The sequence below is a fragment of the Phalacrocorax carbo genome, chromosome 8 (assembly GCF_963921805.1).
Source record: "Phalacrocorax carbo chromosome 8, bPhaCar2.1, whole genome shotgun sequence".
In the NCBI taxonomy this organism is placed as follows: domain Eukaryota; kingdom Metazoa; phylum Chordata; class Aves; order Suliformes; family Phalacrocoracidae; genus Phalacrocorax; species Phalacrocorax carbo.
The window spans coordinates 7,109,479-7,135,198 of NC_087520.1; the positions used below are offsets into that span (position 1 = coordinate 7,109,479).

At 57.6% G+C, this 25,720-nt stretch overlaps 1 protein-coding gene across 2 annotated transcripts; it reads left to right on the plus strand.

Moving 5' to 3' along the window:
• Positions 1-207: 207 nt before the first annotated feature.
• On the plus strand, positions 208-22,296 carry NDST1 (N-deacetylase and N-sulfotransferase 1). 2 transcript variants are annotated; one of them, XM_064458485.1, is made up of 15 exons: positions 208-342; positions 11,936-12,837; positions 13,463-13,945; positions 14,173-14,260; positions 14,488-14,642; positions 15,697-15,882; positions 16,218-16,346; positions 16,523-16,705; positions 16,938-17,034; positions 17,189-17,312; positions 17,897-18,071; positions 18,304-18,474; positions 19,382-19,491; positions 20,388-20,490; positions 20,604-22,296. In XM_064458485.1, the coding sequence occupies exons 2-15, from the start codon at positions 12,328-12,330 to the stop codon at positions 20,721-20,723; spliced, it is 2,634 nt and encodes an 877-aa protein (XP_064314555.1). In that variant the 5' UTR covers positions 208-342; positions 11,936-12,327; the 3' UTR covers positions 20,724-22,296. The 2 variants fall into 2 exon arrangements, with proteins under 2 accessions (XP_064314555.1, XP_064314556.1); XM_064458486.1 differs by having other exon boundaries at positions 223-338.
• Positions 22,297-25,720: the final 3,424 nt, after the last annotated feature.

A 25,720-nucleotide genomic window follows, 5' to 3' on the forward strand; every position in this document is an offset into this window, starting at 1 on the left:
ATTCATGGAGCGGTGGAAGGGCAGCCCCGGGGGTCCGTGTGTCCATGTGTCCGCAGCCGGTGCGGAGGGGGCGGCCATCGCTCCCCGGCCCCGCTCCGCTCCGCCGGCCCGGGCAGGTCTCCCAGCCGCGGCTCCCGGGGGCGGCGCCGCCGGGCCGGGGCCCGTCGTGGGGCCGGGCCGGGCCGGGCCGGGGCGGGCGGCGGGGCGGTGCCTGGCCGGGGCGGCGGGGCGGGACGCGCCGAGCGGGGCCGGGCCCAGCCGAGCCCACCGGGAGGCGAACGGGAGGCGAGCGGGCGGCGGCGGCGGCCTGGCGGAGCGGAGCGGGCCCGCCCGGGCAGGCAGGTACGGGCCGACCGGGGCGGGAAGGCGGCGGCGGCGGCGGAGACAAAGGGCGGCCCCGCCGGGCGGCAGCGCGGGCCGGGACTCGCCGGGGCCTTGCACCGCCGCCGGGGGAGCCGGGCCCCGCCGCCCTCGGCACCCCCGGGCCCGGCTCCCCCCCACCCCACCCCCGGGCCGACCCTCCCCTTCCCCTCGGCAGGTTGCCCGGTGCCCCTCCGGTAGAACCGGGGGATCCGGCGGGGCCTGCCCGGGGCGGCCGAGCGAGGGGTCCGGTGCAGAGCCCACCGCGCTCCGAGCAGCCCCGCCGGCCCTCGCCTCCACCAGCCCTCACGTCCCCCCGAACCCGGTACCCGTCCGTGCCCCGGTGCACTGCATGGGGGGCTCTGGAGGAGCAGGCGAAGCTGGGGCGGCCGGGGGTGCCCTGGCCCCACCGATCCCACCTCGGCGGCAGGCACCGGTGGGCAGCGATGCTGGCTGCCGCTGGAAAAGTCGGGGCCGAGCTGCAGCACGGGTGCCCAGGGCACAGGGTGCAAGGCCTGAAGCGTCCCTGCTCCAGAGGAGTGTGAGTGGAGGTAGTTAAAAATAATAAAGGATTGAAGGTGATCGGGACAGTGTGGCCAAGAGCCAGTTTGATGGTGCAACGCCGCTGGCACAGCACGGCTTGTCCAGTCTGGCTGGAGTCCCCATAAAGCACCTTATCACTCCCTCTGGAAGAAGTCCTAACATTTACCCAGCCACCGGTGAACTGGGCCTTTCATGCATAGCTATATTTATTTTTTTCAAAAGAAACCTTTTAGTTTTTGCCTCCACTGCTGCACAGGCGGGCTGTCCCCTGCTGATGGGGACAGCCCGTGGTGCCTGGCAGTGCAGAAGCTGTGCCAGCTTGGCCACCTTTCGGCATCACCTGGAAGGCTCTGCTTCCCTTGGAGGCTGGTGCTCGCTCCGAGCGCTGTGATTGCATCCCAACGCCAGTTCTCTCTCTTCCCGTGGTCCTGGCTGGCTGCTGCCCCAGCACACCATGGGGCCGGTCTTCTTCCCACTACCAGTGCTCGCAGGGCTTTGGAAGCCGGTGCCTTGCAATGCCGCTTTGTCACCGACAGCCTTGAAACAGCAGCTCTTCCTGCAGCAAAGCAGCATCTTTGTTACTTTAATCTCAAGCATGTTTTTTACCAGGGCTGGGCTGATGCAGATGGGGAGGCGAGCGGCCCCATGCCTGCTCCTTTTGGCTGCACACAGGGACCATGGCCGAGGAAGTCATCCTTTTCCAAATAAAACAACCAGGACGAACTCAATAGGAAACAAGTTCCTTGCTTCTGAGTGAACTTGCTGTGGGTGGAGAAGAAGGAAATTAAACAATAGAAAAAACGTGCAGGGCTTTATATGTCAGGAAAAAAAAAAACCAACTTCACTGGCCTCTGGTGGGATGGCTGAGCATCTTCCCTTCGCCCCTGTTCGGGCTCCTTTTTGGCAAGGACAGTGAAAGCGATGGTGATGCCCATGTTTCCCGACACGCTTCCATGTCTGGGGCATCGGTACATGACTGTGGGGAAGGCAGGACCTCCTGTGTTACCCTCCTGCCGGTCCCCAGGATGCCCCGCAGGGTCACCTCGCTCAGCCCCAGTGCGTGCCATGCCACCCCACCGGCTGCAGCCCCCAGGTTCCTCCCTGCCTGCCTGGAGCTGCCGGCACAGGGCACGGATGCTGATGGGAAGGCTCACACACGCGAAGCCTTTCCCGCTTCCTGCACCTTTGGGAAGTTGGCAGGTCTGGTCTGGTTGTGTTTGGGTGAGGATGGAAAACCAATCCCAGCCAAACAGACTTTTTATTATGGGTTGTTTTGGGGTTTTTCCCCTCTTTTCTTTCTGTGCAGTGCTGTTGGTGCTCTAGAACAGGACATATTTAATGCACTGTTGGCGGTAATTTAAACAGAAAAAGAAAGATGCCTCAGAAGTCAAAAACTAGGCTGGAGTGAAGAGGGAATGATTAATATTTTTTTCAGTAGTATGTCATGGTGAAGTATGGCACAGCTGAGCGTGTGCCTGCTGCAGAGTGTCACTGGCACCGTCTGCTCCTCTCTGCCTGCAGGCTCTGGCCTTTATAACCAGGCTTGGGTTTGGGGACATCTCCAGGTGCCTGGGCTGGGGACAGAGGGCCGTGGTCCCGCTGAGCATCCCATCTCCTGGGCTTCTGACCACGTGCTGGAGATGGAGCTCCTCTCTTGGATGTTTGTGCCCCAGCCAGGGTCATGGAGGGCTTTGCTTAAAAGGGGTTTTGTGGAATTTTACCTCCTGGATGTGCCTTATTGAGTTGTCTTTTTATTTTTCGCTGTTGGGGTCAAGCCTGCTAGAATGAGGTTAGGACTTGTGGCATAGAGAGAAGAAAGATATTAAGCTCCTATATCTTGCGATGGCTTCATGGCCATGGAGGGCCAGGGTTCCCAATCCATCTCACCAATGTTCCCAGCCCTGCTCTTGAAGGCACTTTAGGACCTCAGAAGTGCCCTTGGCTTCCTTGTGTGTTTTTGGCTGAGGTGGTGGCATTGCTTTGTGCATTTTTACAGCGTGCCATCGTCACAAGTGCACCAGTGGCTTTGGAGCCTGAGATGGGGGAAGAAGGACCTGGGTGGAAGGAAAGCGTGATGCTGCTTTCTTGGAGACCACTTTAGAAATCAGGGTCTGTGATGGTCCCCTCGTCCCCCTGAGGGACTCGGTCCCCAAGCACCTACGGGAGATGGAGCCCCCTGCATCCTGCCTCTGCACCCATCCCCAGGTGCGGAGGGGCAGGGCAGCCCTCGCTCTGGGATCCCTGGAAGGGCTCGGTGAGTCACGCAGAGCGGACGCGGGAGAGAGGGCGGCCTGTAGCTTATGATTCATGTTGTTTTCCTGCAAAAGCCACCAGCTGTAATGGCAGAGCTTGCAGAAGATGAATCAATATTGAGCCATAAATCCCGCATGTGACTGCTGGCTGGGTGGTCAGGGGGCTGGGATTGGGAGCGCCTCGCTTGCCACAAGCTCCCCAAAAGTGTCAGGACCTTGCTGCAGCCCTCTGCCCAGGGAAGGGGCTGAGATCCTTGGTGCTTCAGGTGGTTTGAGCCTTCTGGAGGGGTTTAGGAAGGTCAAGACATCCCTAAATGTGGGGTATCCTGGGAGGAGCTGCTCTGATATTAGTGGGGGGGGCACGCCTGGAGTTCAGCCCTGCTGCTGGTCTGGTCCAAAGCTGTGGAGATGCAGGTTGTTTTGGAGAGACTGAGACTCTCTCCAAGGGGCTCTGCTCTGTTGTCCCTCTTCTGCTAGGAAACCCAAAATATCTGGAAATCTCATCACTTGTAAAGCAGAGAAGAAGAAGTGTTTTCTGTCTGTCTTGGCTTGGGCTTGTTGAGGGTTGGATGTACAGTGAAGGGTGTCCCTCTCGGCTCCCTCTGCCTCACAGGGAGATGCGTGTCTCACCTGATGGCTCTGCATATGGTTCAGAAGGATGACAGCCCCAGGGGTGTCCCCGCTCCTTGGAGCAGCGTGCAGGCTCCACACGCTTGCTGCTGTCTTGGCTCTGCCTCCTGTGCCTTGGCCTCGGCATAACCCATATGCCTTCTGGCTACTTGTCAGCATCTCGCTGAGTATCCCCTTTCCTTCCCGACAACTGTCTGCTTCTTCACAGCCTTATACAGCCCTGTAACCCCAGGGCTTGGAGCCTGAAGCAGTGGTACCAGCTTAGAAAAAAAAGGGATGTGTTAAAAAGGGTTAATGCTCAGTCCTGAAATATGGCTGCAAAATGCTATCGATGCCTGAAGTCTAAATGTACGGCTCAGGCCATTTCATATCTCCTCCAGCAGCCTCGATTCATCCCTTGGCTGCACTGGTGCACTGCTGGCCTCGTGGATTTATGTTGGAGAGGGGAATGGAGGCAGAGAGGGAGGGAGGCTGTGCATGGTACCTGGCATGGGATGGGGATGCTGTGCCTGGTGGGGACGTGGGAGGCTACCTGAGTGAGGAATGTCTCCAGGTAAAGAGGCCAGGAGTGGTGCAGTCCCCTGGCCCAGCTGGCTGGTGGGATGTGAGGCAACACATGTTACCAGGGATTTATTAGCTCTCGCTGGCTGAAACCATAAGCTGGTGTACGTGGGGCAGGTGGTCTGGTGCCAGGATGGAAGGTCAGGTGGGGCATCAGAGGGTGGTTCCTCAAGCATTTGCTTTGCCTTGAGCCCCTGCAAAGGAGGAGGAGAGCACAGGGGTGATGCTGTAGTCTGGGAGCAGGCAAACTAAAGCAACAGGCTTCCCAGGGAAATGCTGGTCAGTTTGTGCAACCTCAGCCAGGGATCTGGAAGTCAGGGAGGCGTGAGGCAGCCCGGGTGCCAGAGGCTCCGATGCTGTGCTTGTGGGGGGCAAACATGGGTGTCTTAGAGCGTGAAAACAAAACAGATCTTGCAAGTGTCTCCTGTGCTTTGCACCTGTTCCTGCTCTCTATATTTCCCCTGGGACGGTGAGCATTGCAGCCTCTGGTACTTTTTAAGGGTGGCAAAGTTTGTGTGCAGAGGTAATGTCTTTTATTAGCCTAACTAATACCTTTAGGAAAAAACAGATGTGCTCTTGGGCCCGAGGAATGCCTGCGTGCCCAAAACGTGTCGGGTTTTCCAACTGTGTCCGTTGGTCTAATAAAAGATCTGACCTCTGCCTTGCCCGGACGTGACCTTGGAGCGTGCTGGCCCTGGGAGCATCCCACCCATGTGTCAGTCACTGCCTGGCCCCTCCCCAAAGGACCTGTCAGCCCAGGAGCCATCACTGGAGCATGTCCCCACTCATGGCAGGCACTTACCTGCCTCCTAATTCAATGCTGGCTGTAAGCACCCAGCCCCACGGGTGCTTTGAGCTCCCAGTGGGGTCTGTCCTGGCAGGCTGCAGGGAAGCAGAGCTTGGCTGAAGCTCAGCAAAAGCATTGGGTCATCAGGCAGGATGGATGCAGTCCTGTGAGCCCCAGGGAGAAGGGAGCAGCTCATGCAATGCTCCATCCTTGTAGGGATTTCTCCTGAATGGAGGTGCTGGAGGGTCAGTTGTTCTCCATGACCTGCTTCATGCTGTGGTTTTATGGATGCTGCTTTGCAAAAGTGCTGTTTTGGGGCCGGGTTAGCACTTGGCAGGGCAGCCTGCACTCCCTGGAACAGCTGGCATTTCTCTGCAGTGGGACAGAGTTGCCCTCTTACCAACTTCAAATTTCCCGTAATGGGAAGCTGTCAAGCAAATGAAGTAGCTGGCCTGTCCCGTGGGGCTTGCAGCACTGCTGTGACCGAGGGGGGGAATTGCTGCTGCCCTGCAGCTCTCCATGGTCGAGCATCACCTTTGCGCTTGTGGCAGGACCAGCATCTCTGCAGGGAAGATCTGGCCAAGCAAAGTGTCGAAGGCAGCAGAAAGTGGTTCAGTTGTTGTTCTTTTGGGTAGGAGACCCATGCGACCTGTGGTGAGAGCGCAGGCTGCTGCGCCAGCGAAAACCAAAAATTCACGCACGATTATTTTCCCCTCATCCATTTTCTTTTTAAAATACTTGGGATTCAGACCCTGCTTATCCAGAAAGGCTCTTGGGCAATTGGAGAGCCACAGGAACCGACACGGCACATTTCAAAGCAGGAAAACCCAATTCATTGAGTGGATTTTTTCCCCCACTGTGAATCCACTTAAAATTCATGGAGAGTTTTGTCAGTAAGAACCTGTTTCAATTAACAGACAAAAGAAACTCTCCTCATTAAGTGCCTCTTTCAATTAAGGTTTGGGAGAATTCCCCCAGCTCCACTTCCTTTGGAGCGAGGCTGTTCCCGAGGATTCAAGGGCAAAAAATACCCGTGAGGAGGAACAACCTGCAAAGGGCTCCGGCTTTTTTTGGGGGAGGCAGTGGCACAGCCCAAACTGTAACCTGGTTGGAGGGTATCAGGGTGTTTGACAGGATGGTGTGGGGGAGCATCGCTGCCAGAGGTTCGACTGCCCAGCCCGGCATCCCTGGGGTGTAGGAAAACTAATGACTGTTGCTAATTGCTGGCCTAGTTTATGGAGGAGGCTCATTTCATGCAGGTGTTGGGAGATGGCGGGGAGGGTGGAGACGTGCTCTTCCAGACCAGGATGCTTGGGACAAGGTGGGGGGCAGCCACCAGTGCCTAAGGCTCATAAGTGGGGTGACCTCCCTGGGAGGTTCCTCTGTGCAGCCTTGCTGGTGGGGAGCTGCGGCTCCTCAGAGCTGGGGAGGGAGCTGGGAGAGGTGGGTTACCAGGGGCAGGTCTGGGGAGTGGGATTAAGGTGTGGGGTTTGCCAGAACTGGTTTTAAAAGTCCCACTGGTTGGGCTTGCCAGCTGCTCTGCCATGGAAGAAGTTTTAATCACGGGCTTCCAGAAACCTCACCTAGTTCTTTGGGGTTTTGGGTATTTTTGTTTGTTTGTTTGGCTTTTTCCTCCCCTAAAAATTCAGCAAATGTTAGCAGCGATTTGCCACACACCAAACCTTATCTTTCCATCCCTGTGCAGGGAAAGAACTGTTTTCACAATTGTTTTTTTGAAGAAAACCTGAGCAAAACAGTACTTTTATCTTTTCCGGTAAAACTGAAGTGCTAACAGGGCTTTCTGCCTGAAAAAAAGTCTCTTCCAGAGCTAGGCACTTTGGCCAAGAATAACTTTTTTTATTTGAAAATCTTTGACCGCTTTTGATGGGCGAATCACTTATCTTGGTTTCTTTCCTGCAGGAGCGGGCAGGTGGTGGGCAGCTGGAGCCGGAGTTTTATTTCCAGAGGGTAAACTTTGTTCAGCAGCAGCAAATCAGGTGGATGCTCCAACTGCTCATTTTTGGCCAGGATTTATAAATCAGATCTTAAATAAAGTGCTGAGAAAAAGGGAGGATTTTTCTGCTGGAGTCTCTCTGGGGTGCAAATGCTCCAGACGTTGAATAAGTCGGGGTAAATTTTCCCAATATTCCCTTGTGTTTGCTCCTGTCCAGCCTGTGCACGGCAGGGAGAAGCCAAGCATAGAGGGTGGGAGCAGCACCAGTGGCTGCCTGCTCCTGCCTGTCCCAAGGGCAGCTGCCGGGGCTGCTACTGCCCTTCTTTAATTTTGCACCTTTTGGGCACTGGGGAGACACTGGTGTCCTTAGGAAAGCAGTGCTGGGGCTGTCCTGCCAGCGGCAGGGTGTTTTTCTGCTTGGCATGTTGTAACTACTGTTTGCAAAGCGCATAAGCAGCCCTGTAATCTATCGCTAAGATGCTCCTTATCTGGCATTATAAAACCATGCCGGTGGCACACAGGAGGACTCGGTGAGAGCAGGCAGCTGGGACAAGCTCATTTCTGCTCACTTCTGTCCTTCATCTTGTTTTCCCCCCTCCGTCTGTTCCACATCCCTCTCCCCTGCCTGGACACCCTGGGTTTGCAGCCTGGCAGGAGGCAGCTAGACATCCATGCAGCTCATCCTTCCATCTGTGTCTCTTTGGGCCCATCCTAAAGGCTCGCCCAGGCTGTGAGTAAGTGGGGATCACCAGGAAAATCCCCGGTTTTGCAGCAGGTGAAGCTTTTATGCCAGGTTGCAGCTGTCCCCACTCTGGTGCAGGGCTTGGGTCCCTGCTCAAGGAGCACCTCGGATGTTTTTCATACCATTTACTTTATAATTTTCAAAGCAAGCTCCCCTGTCTTAAGCTTGCAGTTGTGTCTTGAATAATATGGTGGTGTTAATCTCCTCTCTAAGGATGTGCTTAGCTCAGTGGTTTTAGATCTGCAGCCCTCTAAATATTACCAGCGGAGTGAAGGGGATTCCCTCCAGAGTGAACTTAAACCTATTAATAATAATTCAGCTGCCTTTTGTGCATCCTTTACAGGTAGTCTGCAATTCCCAGGGCTGCAGGGCAGCAGTTAGTGATTGCTGAGGATGCTGGCGAGGACCCATGAGGCATGGGGGAGACAGCAGGCATGGTGGGCTGAGTGGCGGGGTGACCTTCCAGTAGCCTTTTGCCATCAAATGTCTGAGGGGGAGATGAAGCAGATGCATCAGTGGGGCTGAGCCGGCCGCATCCCCTGTGGTGGTCAGATACAAGAAGGGAAGTGTTGGAGTGAGCAGAAGCAATTGCAAATTGGTGAGCTGGGTGATAAAATTTACCGTCCTGCCTCTAAATCCTCGTCTGTCCGGGCTTAACCCCCAGGGCTGGCTTACACGGAGAAGTAGAGCCGCTGTGGTGGCAGTGACGAGGTGATTACCCAGTGGTGCTGGCATGGTGGAGCTCTCCCTGCGGCAATGAGTGAGGAGCCGGGGTGCCCACCCGAAGAGTGCCAGCAGGAGAGGAGTGGGATGACCCATCTGGCTGTGGTGTTCAGGGTGTGGCCCCATCTCTGTGGGTTGAATGTTGTGGGCCTGTGAGCTGCTAGAGTCAGGGGTTGGCGTCCTTGTGCATGTAAGGTCTTGCAGTCTCTTCTCCGTGAAGTTGGATGCTTGCTCCCCTCCCTTGCAGGTCTTTCCAAAGTGGTGCAAGGGAGATGCATGAGCAGTTTCTTGCCATGTCACACCTGTGATTTTGAGCTCACCTCCCATCCCTGGGCTGTGGGGTTGGGATAATTGATTTATTTGACAGCCGGGACTCAGGAACTGTCTGATCTTCACTGCTTGCACCTGCGGCTGGACCTAGTGCACCCCCTGATAAATCAAACCGTGCTGCAGTTGTCTGTGTGGACTGCTGACCCTCCCCTCTCCTCCCAATCTGCTTGCACTTATATTTAACCCTCCCATTGCATCCCTGCAGAATCCCACCGGAGGTTAAAGGAAGAGTGCTGCAAGCTGCTGACAGAGATGGTTTCATCCCCTCTTGTCCCCTCTGGTGCCTCTCTGTCTTTCTGGGGTGCAGTGGTTCCCCGGGGAGTGTTTGTGGCCAATAACTCTGGCCAGGGGGAAGCCGCAGCCCTCAAACGACACCGGGGGGTGGATTTAAAAAGCTTTTCAACCATTTTCCCCTTCCTCCTGCAGCTGTCTTAGATTTGAAGTGCTGATAGTAAAGGGCTTCCCTGGCCACTGGTTGCGCTCCCTGCCTGCCCTGGGGTCAGATCCGGCCCGCAGGGTGCTCCGGGCTCCCAGCCCTGCTGGAGAAGCCGCTCAGATGCTGATTGTGTTTGTCAGGGCGGCCAGATTAAGAGGGCTGTGGCTAAGCCTCCTCGCCAGGCCTCCTCTCCAGTGGAGCCTGGGCCAGGGCTTTGCTCAGAAACCCACCAGAAAACAGCATTTTCTGGATCTCTTTCTCCTGTGGTCCTTGATGTGTGGCTGTGGCTGAGGACCCGTCTGTGCGATGGGAGCCTGCCGGTGCCATACGGTGTTTCTGGGGGCCTGAGGTCTGCCTGCGGGACCCGGGCTGACATTTCCAGCTGGTGCCTTTTAAATAACCACTGTGGTTTTAAAAGGCACCTGAGCAACTTCTAAAAATCAGGTTAAAAGGAAGTTTGACTCTGGCTTCACCTTGCCAGATCTTGTGGGTTTTTTTCTACTTTATCTTTGCATTTCCTCTTTTTTTTTTAGAAAAGCTGTTGGTCTTGAGAAATTGTTTTGTGCCCTTGGACCTAAACATGCTTCTTTCTGTGAGATGCAGCTGCCAAGGATGTGCAGGGGTTTGCTGGGGAGCGTGCAGCCAGCACCCACTCGTGCGGGGAAACCCCTGAGCAGGAGCATCCCCAGCCCCCAGCATCACCCCAAACCCCTCAGCATCCTCCCTGTGGAGGGTTTGCTCCGGTGGTGAACCGGCAGAGCAGGATTCCTGCCTGCTTTCTGCCTTGGCAGTGGGGTTCGTGGGGTGGGACGCTGCCTGCTCCGATCCTGGCTCACACCTGGCTGCTCCGGGGGTCTGGTGCTGGCCCCCTGCCCGGGCAGGCATTGCTTTTGCTCTTCAACACGGCAGCCTCCCTCCCCAGGGAGAGTCAGCCGGCGTCTGCCTGGAGATGCTGTCTCCAAAGCCTGGTCATTAAGTACTGTAATTAAAAGCTCTTAGAAGGGGAAGGATAAACGAAGCGCCCTTGGAAATGGCAGGTGATGTGGGCACGGGGCCCTTCTCCCCTTCTGTCGTCTCATGGCAGGTGGTGTGAGGATGGACATGCTGTCCTGCCCATCAGCCACTAGCTCCTGCACTTGGCATCAAACCTGCTTGTTGTCACTTCCCTGCCCGTCGCCATGGGAATGTGGCTGCCAGCACCCAGAGCTCCTAGAAGATGAGAGAAAGGGAGGGGGAGTGGGATGGCACGGCCTGGATACTTGATAATGTGGTCCCAGCTCTCAGCATCCCTAGGGATGCGAGGGAGCCTCCCTCTGCCTGGACGCATCCCTAAAAGCAACGTGTCTGTGTGCTTCTGCTTTTGGCCCTGGAGAAGCACGCTGCCCCAGAACCCCAGTGGGGTGCTCTCCTGGCGATGCTGAAGGTCCAGCCCTGCCAGAGGGGCGGAAGGGGTGAGTTGGGGCAGTGTGCAACTTGGGGGGCTAAGAACCATCCTGTCCTGGTCCTGCCTGGACATGTGTGCATAAGTAAATTACAAATCAGTAAAACCAGGTGCTCTGCCGTGCCCGGTACAGCTGGCAGCGGAGGTTGCTGGTGGGTGGTGGAGGCAGTGACGGAGGCTGGCTGCTGGCAGCGTGCGTGGGGTCCGGGTGGAGCAGCATCGTACCAGCAGGGTTGGGAAGTAGAGGCTGGAGTGGGGATTGCTGCAGGGAAGGGCAGGGATGACAGGATTACCCTGCCAAGCCCCAGCCTGTAATCCACAGTACCGACCAGCCAGCCATGTTTAATCCCGTTACGTACCCGGCTGGTGTCTGTAGGGCAGGCACTCAGCCACGGTGCCGGCGGGGCGCAAGGATCTCTCCCTGGGGAGGAGCAGGGACCTTGCTCTGGCAGTGGGTTTGGGGATGGAGCTGCAAGCCACCATGCCACCACTTTTATTTTTTTCCTTAAACACATTGGCAGCATCAGTGTCACCTGCTGGGGCAGCTTCACCTCCCACCAAGCAGTACCCATCCTTTCTTTTTCTTTCTTTTTCTTTCTTTTTCTTTCTTTCCTGCTTTTAAATGGGCCTTTTAACAGGGAATGAAAAAATATTCCCAAGGTCCCTTTGGCTCCATGTGGGTGCTCCCACATGCCTGCCTCAGTGACCTTGGCTGGCAGCTCCCGGCTTGGCCTCGTGCTTCCCAGGACTGGCCGACTGCCCACGTCCCTCCCTGCCAGCCGGGATGGGCGGTGCGGGGCTCAGACCCCCCACACCCCATTTTTCTCATCACAGCCTGGCTCCCGCTGGCTGCCTGGCCAACAGGAGGAGCAGGGCTGCTTCTCCGGCTGCTTGGTACTATGGGGACTGACTCATGGAGGGTCGGGGGCTCCCCCATTGCACCCTGGCGGTGCTGCCAGGACCTGGGCACGCACCTCGGCTAGGGTCCTGTGGCACGCATGCGCACTGCACTCCCGCCCCAGTGGTGTCGGGAGCTCGCAGCGCTCTCGCAGCAAGCCCTGGCACGCCGGCAAGCGTGCCGAGGGATCTGCCAGGGCTGCCGTGCTGGCGTAAATAAAGGCGACGGTGTTGGTACTGACGCCGGCCCTGCCTGCTCATCCTGCCTCTCTCTTGCAGGGCGCCGTGCGGAGCCGGGGGACTGGGGCGCCCCGGGGAGCCGCCATGCCCGTGTGCCCGCCGCGAGCCGCGCCGAGGCCGCCCGCCGCCCCCTCGCCCTGCTGAGGCCATGGGGCTGCCGCTGCCACCACTGCGGGGATTTCAGCTCAGCAAGGGGACTCTCGGTGCATCTGCCATGGTGACATGAAGCGGACAGCAAGGGACGCCGGACTGCTGGAGGGGAAAGAGCCTGCACAGGCGGCCTGCTAGTATTTTAATTTATTAGTAGTATTCAATTTTATTTTACTTTTTTTTTTTTTTGGTTGGTTGGTTGCTTCTGCCCCTCCCCAGGGCTTGTGAGGGGAGGGGGTGGGCAGGGGAGAGGGGCCCCACCTCACCCCGCGGATGCAAGGATGACTGTGCTGGCCAGGGCCCGGCGGGGTATGCGGCAGCTCTCTCCACAGGTGGTGTTGCTCCTGCTCTTCGTCTTATGTCTGCTCAGTGTTTTCGTCTCTGCATATTATTTATATGGGTGGAAAAGGGGCTTGGAGCCCTCTGGGGACGTGGCGGGGCCAGACTGCGATGAGCCTAAGGTTGCCCCTTCCCGCTTGCTGCCGCTGAAGACCCTCAAGGTGGCTGACTCCTCCCGCACGGACCCCTTGGTGCTGGTCTTCGTGGAGAGCCTCTACTCCCAGCTGGGCCAGGAGATCGTGGCCATTTTGGAGTCGAGTCGCTTCAAATACAGGACAGAGATTGCCCCGGGGAAGGGGGACATGCCCACGCTGACTGACAAGGACCGGGGGCGCTTTGCCCTCATCATCTACGAGAATATCCTCAAGTACGTCAACCTGGACGCCTGGAACCGGGAGCTGCTGGACAAGTACTGTGTGGAGTATGGTGTGGGCATCATCGGCTTCTTCAAGGTAAGGGGGTGTGTGAAGCGAACCGAGACCCCTTGGCCAGGCTGGGTGTGAGCAGGGGGCTCTGGGGTCCTGGTGCCCTGCAGGGACTGTGCCCTCCCCATGCTTTCTGCCAGCAGCCCAAGTTGTTGTGGAGCCAGCCCACAGCCTGGAATGGGGTGCAGTCTTCTCGCAGTGGGTGCCACCTTAGTCCTCTCCCCATGGAAGGGCTGTGCAGCTCCTGGGTGTTTTGGGGGTAAAAAAGCCTCTGGGATCAGTGCAGTTGCTTTTAGCATCCCATTTCCCAGCAGTGACCCTTGCTGGTGATTGCCAAAAGCACAAGCAGGTTTTTGCTTGGCAGCCCCCTGTCCTTCTCCTGCCCAGGGCTCGCAGCCCTGGGGCGCTTTACATGTTGAGCATGAGCAGGATTGTGTGTGCAAGGGGGATGAGGGTGCCCCGTGCTCAGGAGCAGAAGCGGGGGACCCAGAACCTGGATCTCTGGGGGTGGTGAGCCACCTAACCCCTTGCCATGGCCATTGGTGCCCTGGTGAGACCCTGCCTGCACAGCCAGGCTGCGTGCTTGGTTTGTCTTTCAACACCTCCATTCCCGGCATCTTCGCTCTTCCAACCCCCGTCTCTCCCCATGCAGGCCAATGAGAACAGCCTGCTGAGTGCCCAGCTGAAGGGCTTCCCCCTCTTCCTCCACTCTAACCTGGCGCTGAAGGACTGCAGCATCAACCCCAAGTCGCCCCTGCTGTACATCACACGCCCCAGTGAGGTGGAGAAGGGTGTGCTTCCCGGGGAGGACTGGACTGTCTTCCAGTCCAATCACTCCACCTACGAGCCTGTCCTCCTGGCCAAGACGAAGTCGGCTGAGTCCATCCCGCACATGAGCGTGGATGCAGCACTGCACACTACCGTGATGCAGGACCTGGGCCTCCACGATGGAATCCAGAGGGTGCTTTTTGGCAACAACCTCAACTTCTGGCTGCACAAGCTTGTCTTTGTGGACTCTGTCTCCTTCCTGACGGGCAAAAGGCTCTCCCTGCCCCTCGACCGCTACATCCTGGTGGACATTGATGACATCTTTGTGGGCAAGGAGGGCACACGCATGAAAGTGGAAGATGTCAAGGTGCGGCTGTGATGTCCTGGCTGGGTGGACAGGGGATGCGTGGGGCTGGGGGTCTGTGCCTGCTCTAGGATGTTCCAGGGATTAGCTTTCCTGCCCCGAGAGCATCCCCTGGCCCTGTGGGAGCCCCTCTGCAAAGCTCTTGGGGACACGGGTCCTCGCCCTGGCGTGGCAGCCATCCCTGTGGCCATATGCTGAAGGACGCCTTGCTTTCTCTCACCCTTTCCCAGGCACTATTCGACACGCAGAATGAGCTGCGCACCCACATCCCAAACTTCACCTTCAACCTGGGATACTCAGGGAAATTCTTCCACACAGGTAAGAAGGGCAAGGGCATCGCTTTGCCTGTTGGTGCCATACAGCTGGTGTTGAGACACAAATCAGTGCTCAGGAAGGCCAAGTTGGGGCTGCAGGAGGGTCCTCAGGCATCCCACGCCGCTGCCCCCCATCATCCAGTTGCTGAGAGGAGCTCCACCTCTCTCTGTCCCTGCTGCTCGCCTGTGGCTCTGCATGCCCGGCGGTGATGCCAAGCATCACACCCACAGGTACTGATGCCGAGGATGAAGGCGATGACCTGCTGCTGTCCTACGTGAGGGAGTTCTGGTGGTTCCCCCACATGTGGAGCCACATGCAGCCTCACCTCTTCCACAACCAGTCGGTTCTCGCCGAGCAGATGACACTAAACAAGAAATTCGCTGTCGTGAGTAAGATGCCGCCGGCAGGGGGTGTTTGTGGTGGTGGGAGAAGGGGGGCAAAGAGGCAGCGAGCTGCCTGGGTTGCACATTCAAGGGGAGACGTCATCTGTGTGTTGCAGCTGTTCCTGCCTAGCCCAGCACTGGGGGGATGCAGGGGTCCAACCCATGTGGGATGCGGAGGTCTGACCCATAGCTCTGCAGAAGGAAGTGTCTACTTGGGTTGGTGTGTGCTGGGTTTTAACTGAGCCTGGGTTTGGGTGCTCAGCTTGGCGCCAGTTGATGCTGTGCTGGGCAATGATGCAGGATTATGGAGCGGTGGCCATGTGCTGGGAGGCTCCTGCTGATGGAAACTCCCTCTGCAGGCTGAGCTGTTGGGGACATGTTTGGTTTATAAGGGCAGGCTCTGACCTTCAGCATGCTAAGGGGTTGTCCATCCTCTTGGACCGTCCTTTATCTGCCCTGGGTAAAGCCAGCACTGAGACCAGATCATGGTGTGATTGACTCATTTGCTCACAGCTGTCCTGAATCCAAACCCAATAAAGCCAGACCCAGTAATAATAATTGGGTCCTATGGCCTAAGAGAGGGATCTTCAGGCTAACTTGAATTCATTGTCTGATAATTAGAGGTGCTTAATTAGAGAGAGACTGGACTAACCCTACTTGGGATGGGCAGTTGTCCAGCTCAGAATTTCCAGGCTCTTTTATATCGACTGATACAAACCAATTTACAGCCCTGTGTGGATGTATCTCCTCATTCTCCACAGAAAAGCTTTGCTGCTGTTGGTTTGTTGGTGACAGCAGAAATGGCAGGGATGAGGATGGTCTACACGAAGCAAAAGAGCGAGTGTCCACCCAGCATGTGTGCTGCTGGTTTCCTTTCATGGAGAGAGCCCTGGTTAGGAGAGGACGTGCAGGCCCAGCCCTGCCCTGGTTGCTCTTCAGAGGCACAAATTCACAATTTGTAGTTGGGAATGGGCAGTCCTTTGGGGAGAGATTGGTTTGTAACATCGTGGTTCTGGGGTCTCCATGGTCACCTACTCCCTGTTCTCTTCTCTGCAGGAGCATGGCATCCCCACTGACATGGGGTACGCTGTGGCCCCCCACCACTCGGGCGTGTACCCTGTCCACGTGCAGTTGTACGAAGCTTGGAAGCAGGTTTGGTCAATCAAAGTGACGAGCACAGAGGAGTACCCCCACCTGAAACCTGCTCGCTATCGCCGTGGCTTCATCCACAACGGCATCATGGTAGGTGGCCAGGTTTTATCTCTGGTGTTTCTCTCCTCTGCCTCCACCACTAAACCCCAGAATGTCAGGGGGTAGTTTCTGGGCAGCTTGGATGCTTCGATTTAAGGGGGCTGTGCCCTTGCTCATCCTGCATGGGGAAAGCTCATGTGAGGACAATTTTTGGCTTCTCCTTTTGTCCATCTCCATTCATTGTGGGCATCGGGATTCAAGTCAAAGGTGGTGAGGAGCAGTGGAGCCAATCCTGACCTCTCAGGGGTTGAGGACCCCCTTTTCGTTTGGGAGGAGAATGTGGACCCAACCCTGGCTGCTCCATCCATGTCTTTCTCCTGCCCTAGGTACTCCCCCGGCAAACCTGCGGCCTCTTCACACACACCATCTTCTACAATGAGTACCCCGGTGGTTCCAGTGAGCTGGACAAAATCATCAATGGGGGTGAACTGTTCCTGACTGTGCTCCTCAACCCTGTAAGTACTGCTGTCCGGCTGCCTGGAGACAGACGGGCAGGTGTGTCTTGCAGAGCCATCCCCTGGTGCCACTGTGGGCAATGTTCCCAACATCCTTTGCCAGGGTGCAAGCTGTTTGCATGGGACGGCTGCTGGGGGAGGCTCTGCTAACCCCTGCTCTGTCCTGTCTGCTTCAGATCAGCATCTTCATGACCCATCTGTCCAATTATGGCAATGACCGCCTGGGCTTGTACACTTTCAAGCACTTGGTCCGCTTCCTCAACTCCTGGACCAACCTGAAGCTGCAGACGCTGCCGCCTGTGCAGCTGGCACAGAAATACTTCCAGATCTTCTCTGAGGAGAAGGACCCATTGTGGCAGGTACCTGTCATGCCTGGAATGGGGAGAATAGGAGGTGTTTCACCTCTTTGTGGTTCTGCAGGTGGTGCCAGGAAGGAGTTTGCCCCATAGAGCTGGAAATAACCCATCTTTGCCCTGCCTGCTGAGCAACGTGGCCTCCCCATGTGTCTGCTCAGGCTGGAGGGGTCTGAGCAGTGGTGCATAGTCCCGTCCAGGCTGCCCTGTCTCTGATCTTCCCCACCCCACATTTCAGGATCCCTGTGAAGACAAGCGTCATAAAGACATTTGGTCCAAAGAAAAGACCTGTGACCGATTCCCAAAGCTACTTATCATCGGGCCTCAAAAAACAGGTGCTTCCCTTCACCCTTGGTGCTGTGAGTGCACTGGGAGGCTTGCTGAGTCCCCTGCACACCCCCAGAGAGTCTCTCTCAGCCCTCCTGCCCTGAAGCAGAGCTTGGAGAGAGGTTTGGCCAAAGTCAGCTCTCACTTTCTGTCTGTCCAAAGGAACAACTGCCCTTTATCTCTTCTTGGGGATGCATCCGGACCTGAGCAGCAACTACCCCAGCTCAGAGACCTTCGAAGAGATACAATTCTTCAACGGACACAACTATCACAAGGGCATTGACTGGTAGGTCTCCCCATTGCAGGGGCTGAGCTGGGAGCACTGGTTCCTTCAGGAACTGGAGCAGTGGTGCCATGGGGTTTCCCATCAGCCTCGCAGCCACTGGGCTCTTGGCAGAGGGCACCTGGGTGCTGCAAGGCAGGACAAATCCTGCATGGGCTGTCCCCTTTTCAAGGGTGTCCTCGTGCCAGCACCAGCTCTGTTGGGTGGTCAGAGAGTTTGGCTTACTGCAGAGGTCTGCGGTGTAGTGGTTGCTGCCACACTACCTTCAGACCACCACACCACCATGGTTTATCCCTGAGATGTTGTCCTGAAGGCAAAGGCCACATGCCAGGGCTTAGGAAGTGCCCTCAGTAGAAGACATATGTATGTGTGCACATCTGCTACCCGCTGTTTTCAGGGAATCTGGTGAGGCTTGGCCCTCCAAAATGGCTGGAGGGGATTGTGCAGCCCCAGGCAGCATGTCAGACCCAGGGGCACCCTGCAGGGTTAGTGTGTGGTACAGAGTGTCTGAGGTGTCACCTGCGAGGGGAGGTGCTGGGGACATCTTGTGGTGCCTGTCCGCCCGCCTCACGCTGTGCCTCTCCCAGGTACATGGAGTTCTTCCCCATCCCTTCCAACACCACCTCCGACTTTTACTTTGAGAAAAGTGCCAACTACTTTGACTCAGAAGTGGCTCCCCGGCGAGCTGCGGCCCTGCTCTCCAAGGCCAAAGTCATCACCATCCTCATCAACCCTGCAGATCGAGCCTACTCCTGGTATCAGGTGAGCCTCTGCCTCTGCCTCTCCCCTGGCTTGGACAACCCCATGGGGCAGTGGGCCAGGGGCTTCCCTCCATCAGCTTGGTTTGGGAGGTGGGGTGGCTGCGGGCGCTGCACTTTTTGGCTGAACAAGATGTGCAAGGGCACAGCGTAGTGGTCTGGGAGCCATGGTACCTCGTGGGCAGCCCAGGATTTGGGCTGTGCCAGGAGCAAACCTGCCTCACTCATGCCTGCAGCACCAGCGAGCTCACGACGACCCAGTTGCCCTGAAATACACCTTCCATGAGGTGATCACGGCAGGACCCGAGGCTGCTCCGAAGCTCCGGACCCTGCAGAACCGCTGCCTGGTGCCAGGCTGGTACGCCACCCACATTGAGCGCTGGCTGAACAGCTACCATGCCAATCAGGTAGGTATGGGAGCACCCCGCTCCTACAGTGGCAGCACCCCGGGGAGCCCCCCTTGTCCAAGCAAGGATGCACAGGGAAGAGAGCTTAGGTGCCAAGTCAGCTGCAAGGGTGCTCCCATGGGAGCACCTGCTTTTCTTATACCTTAATAACCATGGGAAGGAGAGTAAAAGTGCTTGGGTAAAGTGCAGAGGGCAGATATTGTGCATGAAGGAAACCCTTGTAGTGTGAGGTTGTCAACAGTTGATGCACAAAGATGTCCTTGTGCCGGTCCTGGGCAGGTAGGTCCTTTTGCTGGCCCTCCGGCAAAGCAGGGTAAAGGGGGCCGTGGGGTGGAGGGCTGTGCGTGGCTCTGCAGGGGCACCCACTGCTTGCCTCTAGCTCTTGGCCACAGACCCCAGCGGGGCTGCCCTGTCTGGTGTGACCACAGCATCAAAGCGTGACAAAAAGAGCGGGCAAAGTTGCCCTGTGGTTCGAGCTGCCTCCAGGGGAAATGGGGGCTGGATGCCAGCCCGGCTGTGCCCCACACAGTGGAGTGCTGCTGGCAGTGTATGGACTCAGTCCCTGAATGATTTTTCCACCATCATTTAACCTTATAAAGTGTATTAGTTGTCTGCTTCTGGCATAATTCCTGTAATGCAATCCTGGCTGGCTGTGGACTGGGGGGCCCCGAGCCGAAGCTCTGGTGTTGTCCTGGATGGATCCTGGCTCTGGCTTTTATTTGCATTTAATTTTCCAACACCCAGCATAAGTGAACACCGGGGCACGTCAGCATTCGAAAAGGGACCCTGTGCAGGCTGGTGGCAAACTTGGCTCCAAGATGGCAAAAGGTGCAGTGAAGGTGTTGTGCCCCAGAAGAGCAGGGCCGGAAGCCAGCGGCACCTCACTGCCCTGCCTTGCTCCTTGCAGATCCTGGTCCTGGACGGCAAGCTGCTCCGAACAGAACCCGCCAAAGTGATGGAAACAGTCCAGAAATTCCTTGGCGTGACCAACTTCATTGATTACCACAAGACTCTGGCGTGAGTCCTTCCCCAGGCTTCTCCTTCCTCCAACCTGCCTTTGCTCCCCGCGCAGTGGGTTGGCCCTGGGGACACCCAGCACTGTCCTGGGGCAGCCCTCAGCCTTGGGGCTCACTGCAGAGCTGCTGCTGGTTTTATTGAGATCAGGGTTTCAGCTGAGGCTGGAACAGCAGTTCCTCAGTGCTGTGGCCTACACTGGGGTAGCTGCAATCAGAAATAACGTTCAAGAAGCACCCTGCTTTGCTGTGCTTATCCAGGCACTGCGGTGGGGATGGTGGTGTCACCCTGGGCAGCCCAGGAGCAGCTCTGGGCTTCTGGAGTGGAGTTCAGGGGTGCATTCATGCCACTTGTGACAGTGTTGAGCCCCAGCACCCTGTCTCCTTGTGCATGCGCTGCAGAGAGCAGCTCTTGCTGCTGGCCATGTGACATCTCTGCAGGTGCCATCCCACTCTCAGCCTTGCAGACATTAAAGCCCATCGTGGGAAGCAGGAGCCTCCAGAGCTCCTAGAAAAACAGTAATTTACCTCTGCGCTGGGCTTGCCTGTGTATGTGACCGCTCTGAGTCTGCTCCCAGGTGTCATGGGGCTCCTGAGAGCATCCAGGGCCAAAGGTGCTGCAGAAAATACCAATTAAACCCATGTAGGCCCCCATGCTCCCTCACAGCAGGGCGATGTGGTGATGAATGAACCTTGTCAGGCCACTTACTGTGCAGCTGTACAGGGAACCTGCTGTACAAGGGGGTCGATAACAAGATGTTAGCTGGGCTGTGAATTAAAGAAGAGGTGGAGGAGGGCCCCCATGCAGGGCTGGGCATCAGTGGGGCTTGTTGGGCAGTGTGCTTGCCTGCAGCAGGTGTGGGGGAGCGAGAGGGGTGAGGCAGAGCTGTCACTTTGCAGGTTTGACCCAAAGAAAGGATTCTGGTGTCAGCTTCTGGACGGAGGGAAAATGAAATGCTTGGGAAAGAGCAAAGGGAGGAAGTACCCTGAGATGGATTCGGATGTGAGTATGCAGAAAGCCTCCTGGGATGGTCCCGAGCAGGGCTTGGGGGCTGTGCTGGGGCAGTGGGCTTGGGGCTGGTCCCCCTGACCCTTCTATCTGTTCTCCCATTGCAGTCACGCGCCTTCCTGCGGGACTATTACAGGGACCATAACATAGAGCTCTCCAAGCTCCTGTACAAAATGGGGCAGACGCTGCCCACCTGGCTGCGGGAGGAGCTGCAGAGCACCAGGTAGCTGCCGCCCGCTGCCTGCCCAGCAATACCGGAGCGGGGCTGACGCCTGCACCCGGCGGGACCTTCCTCAGCAATACCTGGCAGCTGCCTTGGAGGGGACCCCCGGGAGCAAACGGCTGCGCTGGAGGCTGCCCGAGCGGCGGCCTGGCTGTGGTCCATGTGCTGCCACCTCTCCACCTACCCCGCACCCATTTCTCTTTCATTTTATTTTTCCTTTCTAATTCCTGGGCCTGTCAGTGAGGTTCCTTCCCGCCCCACTCCGACATGGGGAAGTGGCACAAATTCCCCCTTTCTCTGCCCAAAATGGGCCCCGACTCCCCTGGGCCTGAGGGCAGTGGGAGAGCCATCCCTCACCTCCTGGCCTGAGCGTGGAGGAGCCGCTCTGGGCATGCTGGAGGTGACTGCTGAGCTGGAGCAGAGGAATGGAGCTGGTGGAGACCCAAAGCACCGAGCGACCCAGATCCAATCCTACCATCAGCCCCGTGGTAGGACGCAGGAGAGTTTGCTGGATTCCCCCGACACCTACTTGGAAAAGCTGCGAGCAAGGCGGATTTTTTCTTTCAAAGACTTGGGCATGATTTCTTTTGTCATCCCTGTTCATTATCAAACTCCTCGACCTCTTTCTCCCCCTCCGTGGGCAGTGCTGTGGGACTGTGGCCGAGCAGGAGAAGGGGACGGTGTGCTGGCCCCGGCACACTCCCGACCCTGCAAAGCCCCCCTTGCGATCTTGTACACGCGTGGTGTTTCCTGTGGTAAAGCCGAGCGGCGCCCAGTGTCCCCTGGCACAGAAAGCCAGCCCTCAGGGACAGGGTGGACGTTGGGATAACAGCAATCAGAAAGATTCTGAGAACTTCAAACCTCTTGAATATTAAAAGCAAAAGTATTTTAATAACGTTGGGGTGCGGGAGTGGGGTGTGGGGGGGTGGTGTTGTTTGGTTCCCATTTTGCAGGGGGTTGTTTTTCTTTGGTGCCAGAATTTGTACCTAAACCCCGAGGGTTTCACGTGGTCTCTTTGGTTGTTACGTGTCTGTTTGGTTGGTGACGTGGATGAAGGTCAGTGGGGAAATGGGGGGACGGTTTCCCAGCCACAGACATGTCTCTATACTGGTGGTGCCGTAGAGAGCTGCAGCCCTGGCTCTGCCTCTCCCGTGCCCTGTCCTGTCCCCTGGGTTTTGTAGCCGGGGCTGGCAACTGAGATGATTGAGCTATCACGAGTTTACTGAGATAAGGACCCAAATTTCCCCTCGATGGAGCTGCTCCGCGGGGTGCGGGATGGCAGTCTGGTTGCCGCCGGAGGTGGACGTGGTACCCAGGATGCCGCCCTCGCCTCCAGAGCAGGGCCAGGGCAGCGGCAGGGGAACATGGCATTTCGCCCTGGGTGATGGAGGGGCCCCTCTGGCAGCCGGGGTTCCCACTCGGTTATTTTTGCAGGAGCCCCTGTAGCCATGCGTGGGGCCGTGGGGGGCTGCACCTCCACTCTGCCCCTCTGTGAGGTTGTGCCAGGAGAGGCTCCCGGGCGCTTGTGTAAGGTCCAGTTGAACCAACTGTTAATAAATCAGGGGGCTCTGGTTTTACTTGCTGGTTGTTGCCTGTTTTTCTCCTCACTGGCAGGGTCCAGCCTTCTCCTCAGGGGGTCCCATCTGCCACCGGGGCCTTTCGGGCCCATCTTTTGGGGGGACTGGGGGAGGACAGTGGTGTGCATGGGAGCAGCCCTCCATGCACGAGGTGGCAGCAGCTGTCTAGTCCCAGATCTGGCTGTGCTGCGCAGCTGCCCGCAGCCTCGTGTTCCCAGGATGGGGCCCACAGCCAGCCGGGACAGCATCCAGCACTGACTGCGTTAGCACTGGGGCAGGGATTCTGGGGGGAGCAGGGGGATCCCCGCTCGCCTTCTCCCCCTGCCTGATTAGCCAGCCGCTGCCTGCTTGAGCCTGCCCGCCTGTCTGCTGCCTCCCCACCGCCTTCTGCAGCCTGGCCCCTGTGAAGTGCTGGAGGAAACGAAGACGGAGCCTAATTAATCCCAGCCGGGTTTGTTTGAACCTGTCGGAGTGACAAACGATGTGCAGTGCTGCAGGAGCTGCCGGACGGAGGAGAGGGGGCTGTGAGGGGAGAGCTGTGGGCCGCCTGCCTGCCCGCCCACACCCCCAGGGCTGCCTGCCTGGACAAGGCAGCTTTTAATTTTTGGCCATGCTGGAGCAAAGCCAGGCCCTGCACCCTACGCCGTTACCCCATGGTTTGCTTCCCAGTGTCCCTGATCCCAGGAGGGAGTGGTGGGGCTGTGCTCAGGGCTGGCCCCATCGTCCCCAGCCAGCCACAGGCGATGTGCAATGTGCCCTAGCTCAGCTGGGCTGCACCAGGTGGGACCAGCTGCTGCTCAGCTTGGCCCTGAGTTAATTGCTTGTTAATTAATTGGGCCAGGAGCACAGCTCAGCCCTATGTGATGGCCTCAGAATGCCTGGGAGGAGGAGGAGGGCTCTGCCCTCCCACAGCTGCGGGAGAGCCATGGGGGAGGAAGGTTCCATCCCCCTCGCCCATGGCCCACTTTGGCACTGGTCGTGTTTTCTAGCTTCTGTGTCTGCTGAAAATGTGCAAACCTGGTGAAATCTGTGCCAGGCTGGGCAAGGGCCAGGGACTGGGTGGCTGTGGCTGGCAGGGCCCTGGGAGGGGAGTGGGAGCCCTGGCCAGCATTCCCACTTAGGGCTCAAACCCCGCCATGCCCTGGGCTGCTCCCCTTCCCCAGCTGGGGGCTGCCCGGGGCTGTCCCTGCTGTGGCCTCATCCCACAAATGCTCACTGGAGACCCCAAGGCAGCCACTGCCTTGGGAGCCCCTGGGAGGATGGGGGCTGTGTGGGGAAGTGGGTGGGAGGCAGCAGCCTCCTGGGGGGTCCTGGAGGTCTCAGAGCTGAGCCCAAGGCTGCTCCAGGCCCTCCACAGCCCCCAGCCTGCATGCAGGAGAGGAAAGCAGGACTGTGGTGGTGGCTGTGGTGAGGGGTGGCTTTCCTGCCCACCACAAGCTGCTGCGGGGTCCGGTCCAGCCCTGGGGGCTGCTCTCTGCACCTTGATTCATCCTGCAGCCATGCCTTGACATGTCCCGTATCCGCGTCCTGACACATCCCATGTCTGTGCCGCAACATGTCCCACATCCTTCCTGGCTGCTTGAGGATGTGCCAGTGAATCCCCGCTGCCGATGGCCGCAGGAGAGACGTGGAGCCCAGCAGTGCCCAGGCTGCTGTTTGCATGGGGCCAGGCAATGGTGGTCATGCCGCAGCCCGCCGGGCTGGCAGGGAGGGATGCGGATAGCGTGGGATGTCAGAAGCAGGATGCATGGCTTGTCTGGCGAGGCATGGGGCTGGGTGAATGCAGGTGACCTGTGGCCCCCTTCCTTGTCCCCAGCACAGCTGCACAGGCCAGGGGCTGGATCCTCCCTCCAGGTGCCTCCCAGAGCAGTGGGGTGGCTGTGGTCCTGCTCCCCCATGCAGCCGGTGTGTGACACCCTGTCAGCCCGCAGTCATGCAGAGCCACCCGCACCGGCATTGCCACCAAGCCCCTGACCTCCCCCAGGGGCTGTGAGGGCTGGCTCCTGCGGAGGTCCGAGCTGCCCTGCCGGTGGCCGTGCTGCCGGCTGCACAGGTCTCACCAGGACAGGGGTATTGGCAGGAGGGCTGGAGGTACAGCGCTCTGCTCCCAGAGCCCATCAGATGGGTCAGGAGTACCTGCAGGAAGAGGGAAAAGCCAAGAGATTCCCAGGTTCCTGCCAGGATCACTTGGGGAGCTTATACCCTGGAAGGGCAAATGATTTACAAGCCCCCAGCTCCCCAGCAGATCCATCTGCTACTAGGGAGCACGGCTCAGCCACGCAGGGCACAGCCCTGAGCAAGATGGGCATTAACAGCCCGCTCCTGAAAGGGGCGACTGAAGTTCCCAGTTTCGCAGCCTCGCTTGGGTTAAAACCCCTATTCCTTGCCCAGGCCTGGGAAGGAGGGGATGGAGGGGGGTTTCACAGCATGTCCAGCTGGGGAACAAGGTGGCAGTGCCAACAACTGGGGAGCCCCATCCGGCTCCTCCTGCCCTGCTGCTGGCAGTGGCCCAGCTCCATGCAAGCGCTGGGAGCATGTGGGAGGCAAACCCTCATGGGGAATATCGTGCCTTCCATTGTCCGGTGAGCAGAGTGGGTAGTGGGACAAAAAAAATACCCTCTTGGATGGCTGGAAAACCATGTTCTGTATTGGCTTCCCAAAGCAAGCAGAGGTGGGAGTGCTCAGCAGTTTTTGGGTGGGATGGGTTCCTCCTCCAAGGGCTCCGTCCTGTGTCCAGCCTTTACAGCCTACTGAAGTTCGACATTTATATCAAGCTTTACAATGAGACTTAGCAGAAATCAGAATAATTTCAATCAAAAAATGTCTATAACATGGTTTTCTGTTGGAGAAATCCCCACCAAGCTAATGACCTCTTATCTCTGCTCCTCCAAAGAGGTACATGAAAGGGGCTGAGGCTGGCAAGTGCAAACCTGTCCAAGAACTGGGCTCTAATAAACCTAGCAAAGGAGTTGGGAAGGGCCATGGAAACTGCTCTCTCACAGGGAGAAGCAGGGGTGGGTTTGCATCCTATAAATAACAGAGAACTCCAACCGCAGAGGAGCCCCTTGCTCCCCTGAGAAAGGCATCCCCAGACCAGATGGCTGGAGGTTAAAACCAGATGACGCAAATATTTCACACCGTGGCAGGATTGTGAAAGCAGTGATGTCTTTGCCTTCTTCCACAGCCTTTCCTCCTTTCCCCCTTTCCTCCAGGCTGGGGACCTCCTCCCTGGGGGATATTGTCATGGAGGTGGGGTGCAGGGATGACACATCAGGACCCACGTGGATGGGAGGTGGCAGAGGTGCTGCTGGGAGGGCTCTGGCTGTGGTCAGACTCCTGCTGGGATGATGGGACCCTCACGGAAGGTCAGATCTGGGGCAGCCTAAAGCCTCCTGAGACCCTGTGCAGTGTCATCCAGCAGTGC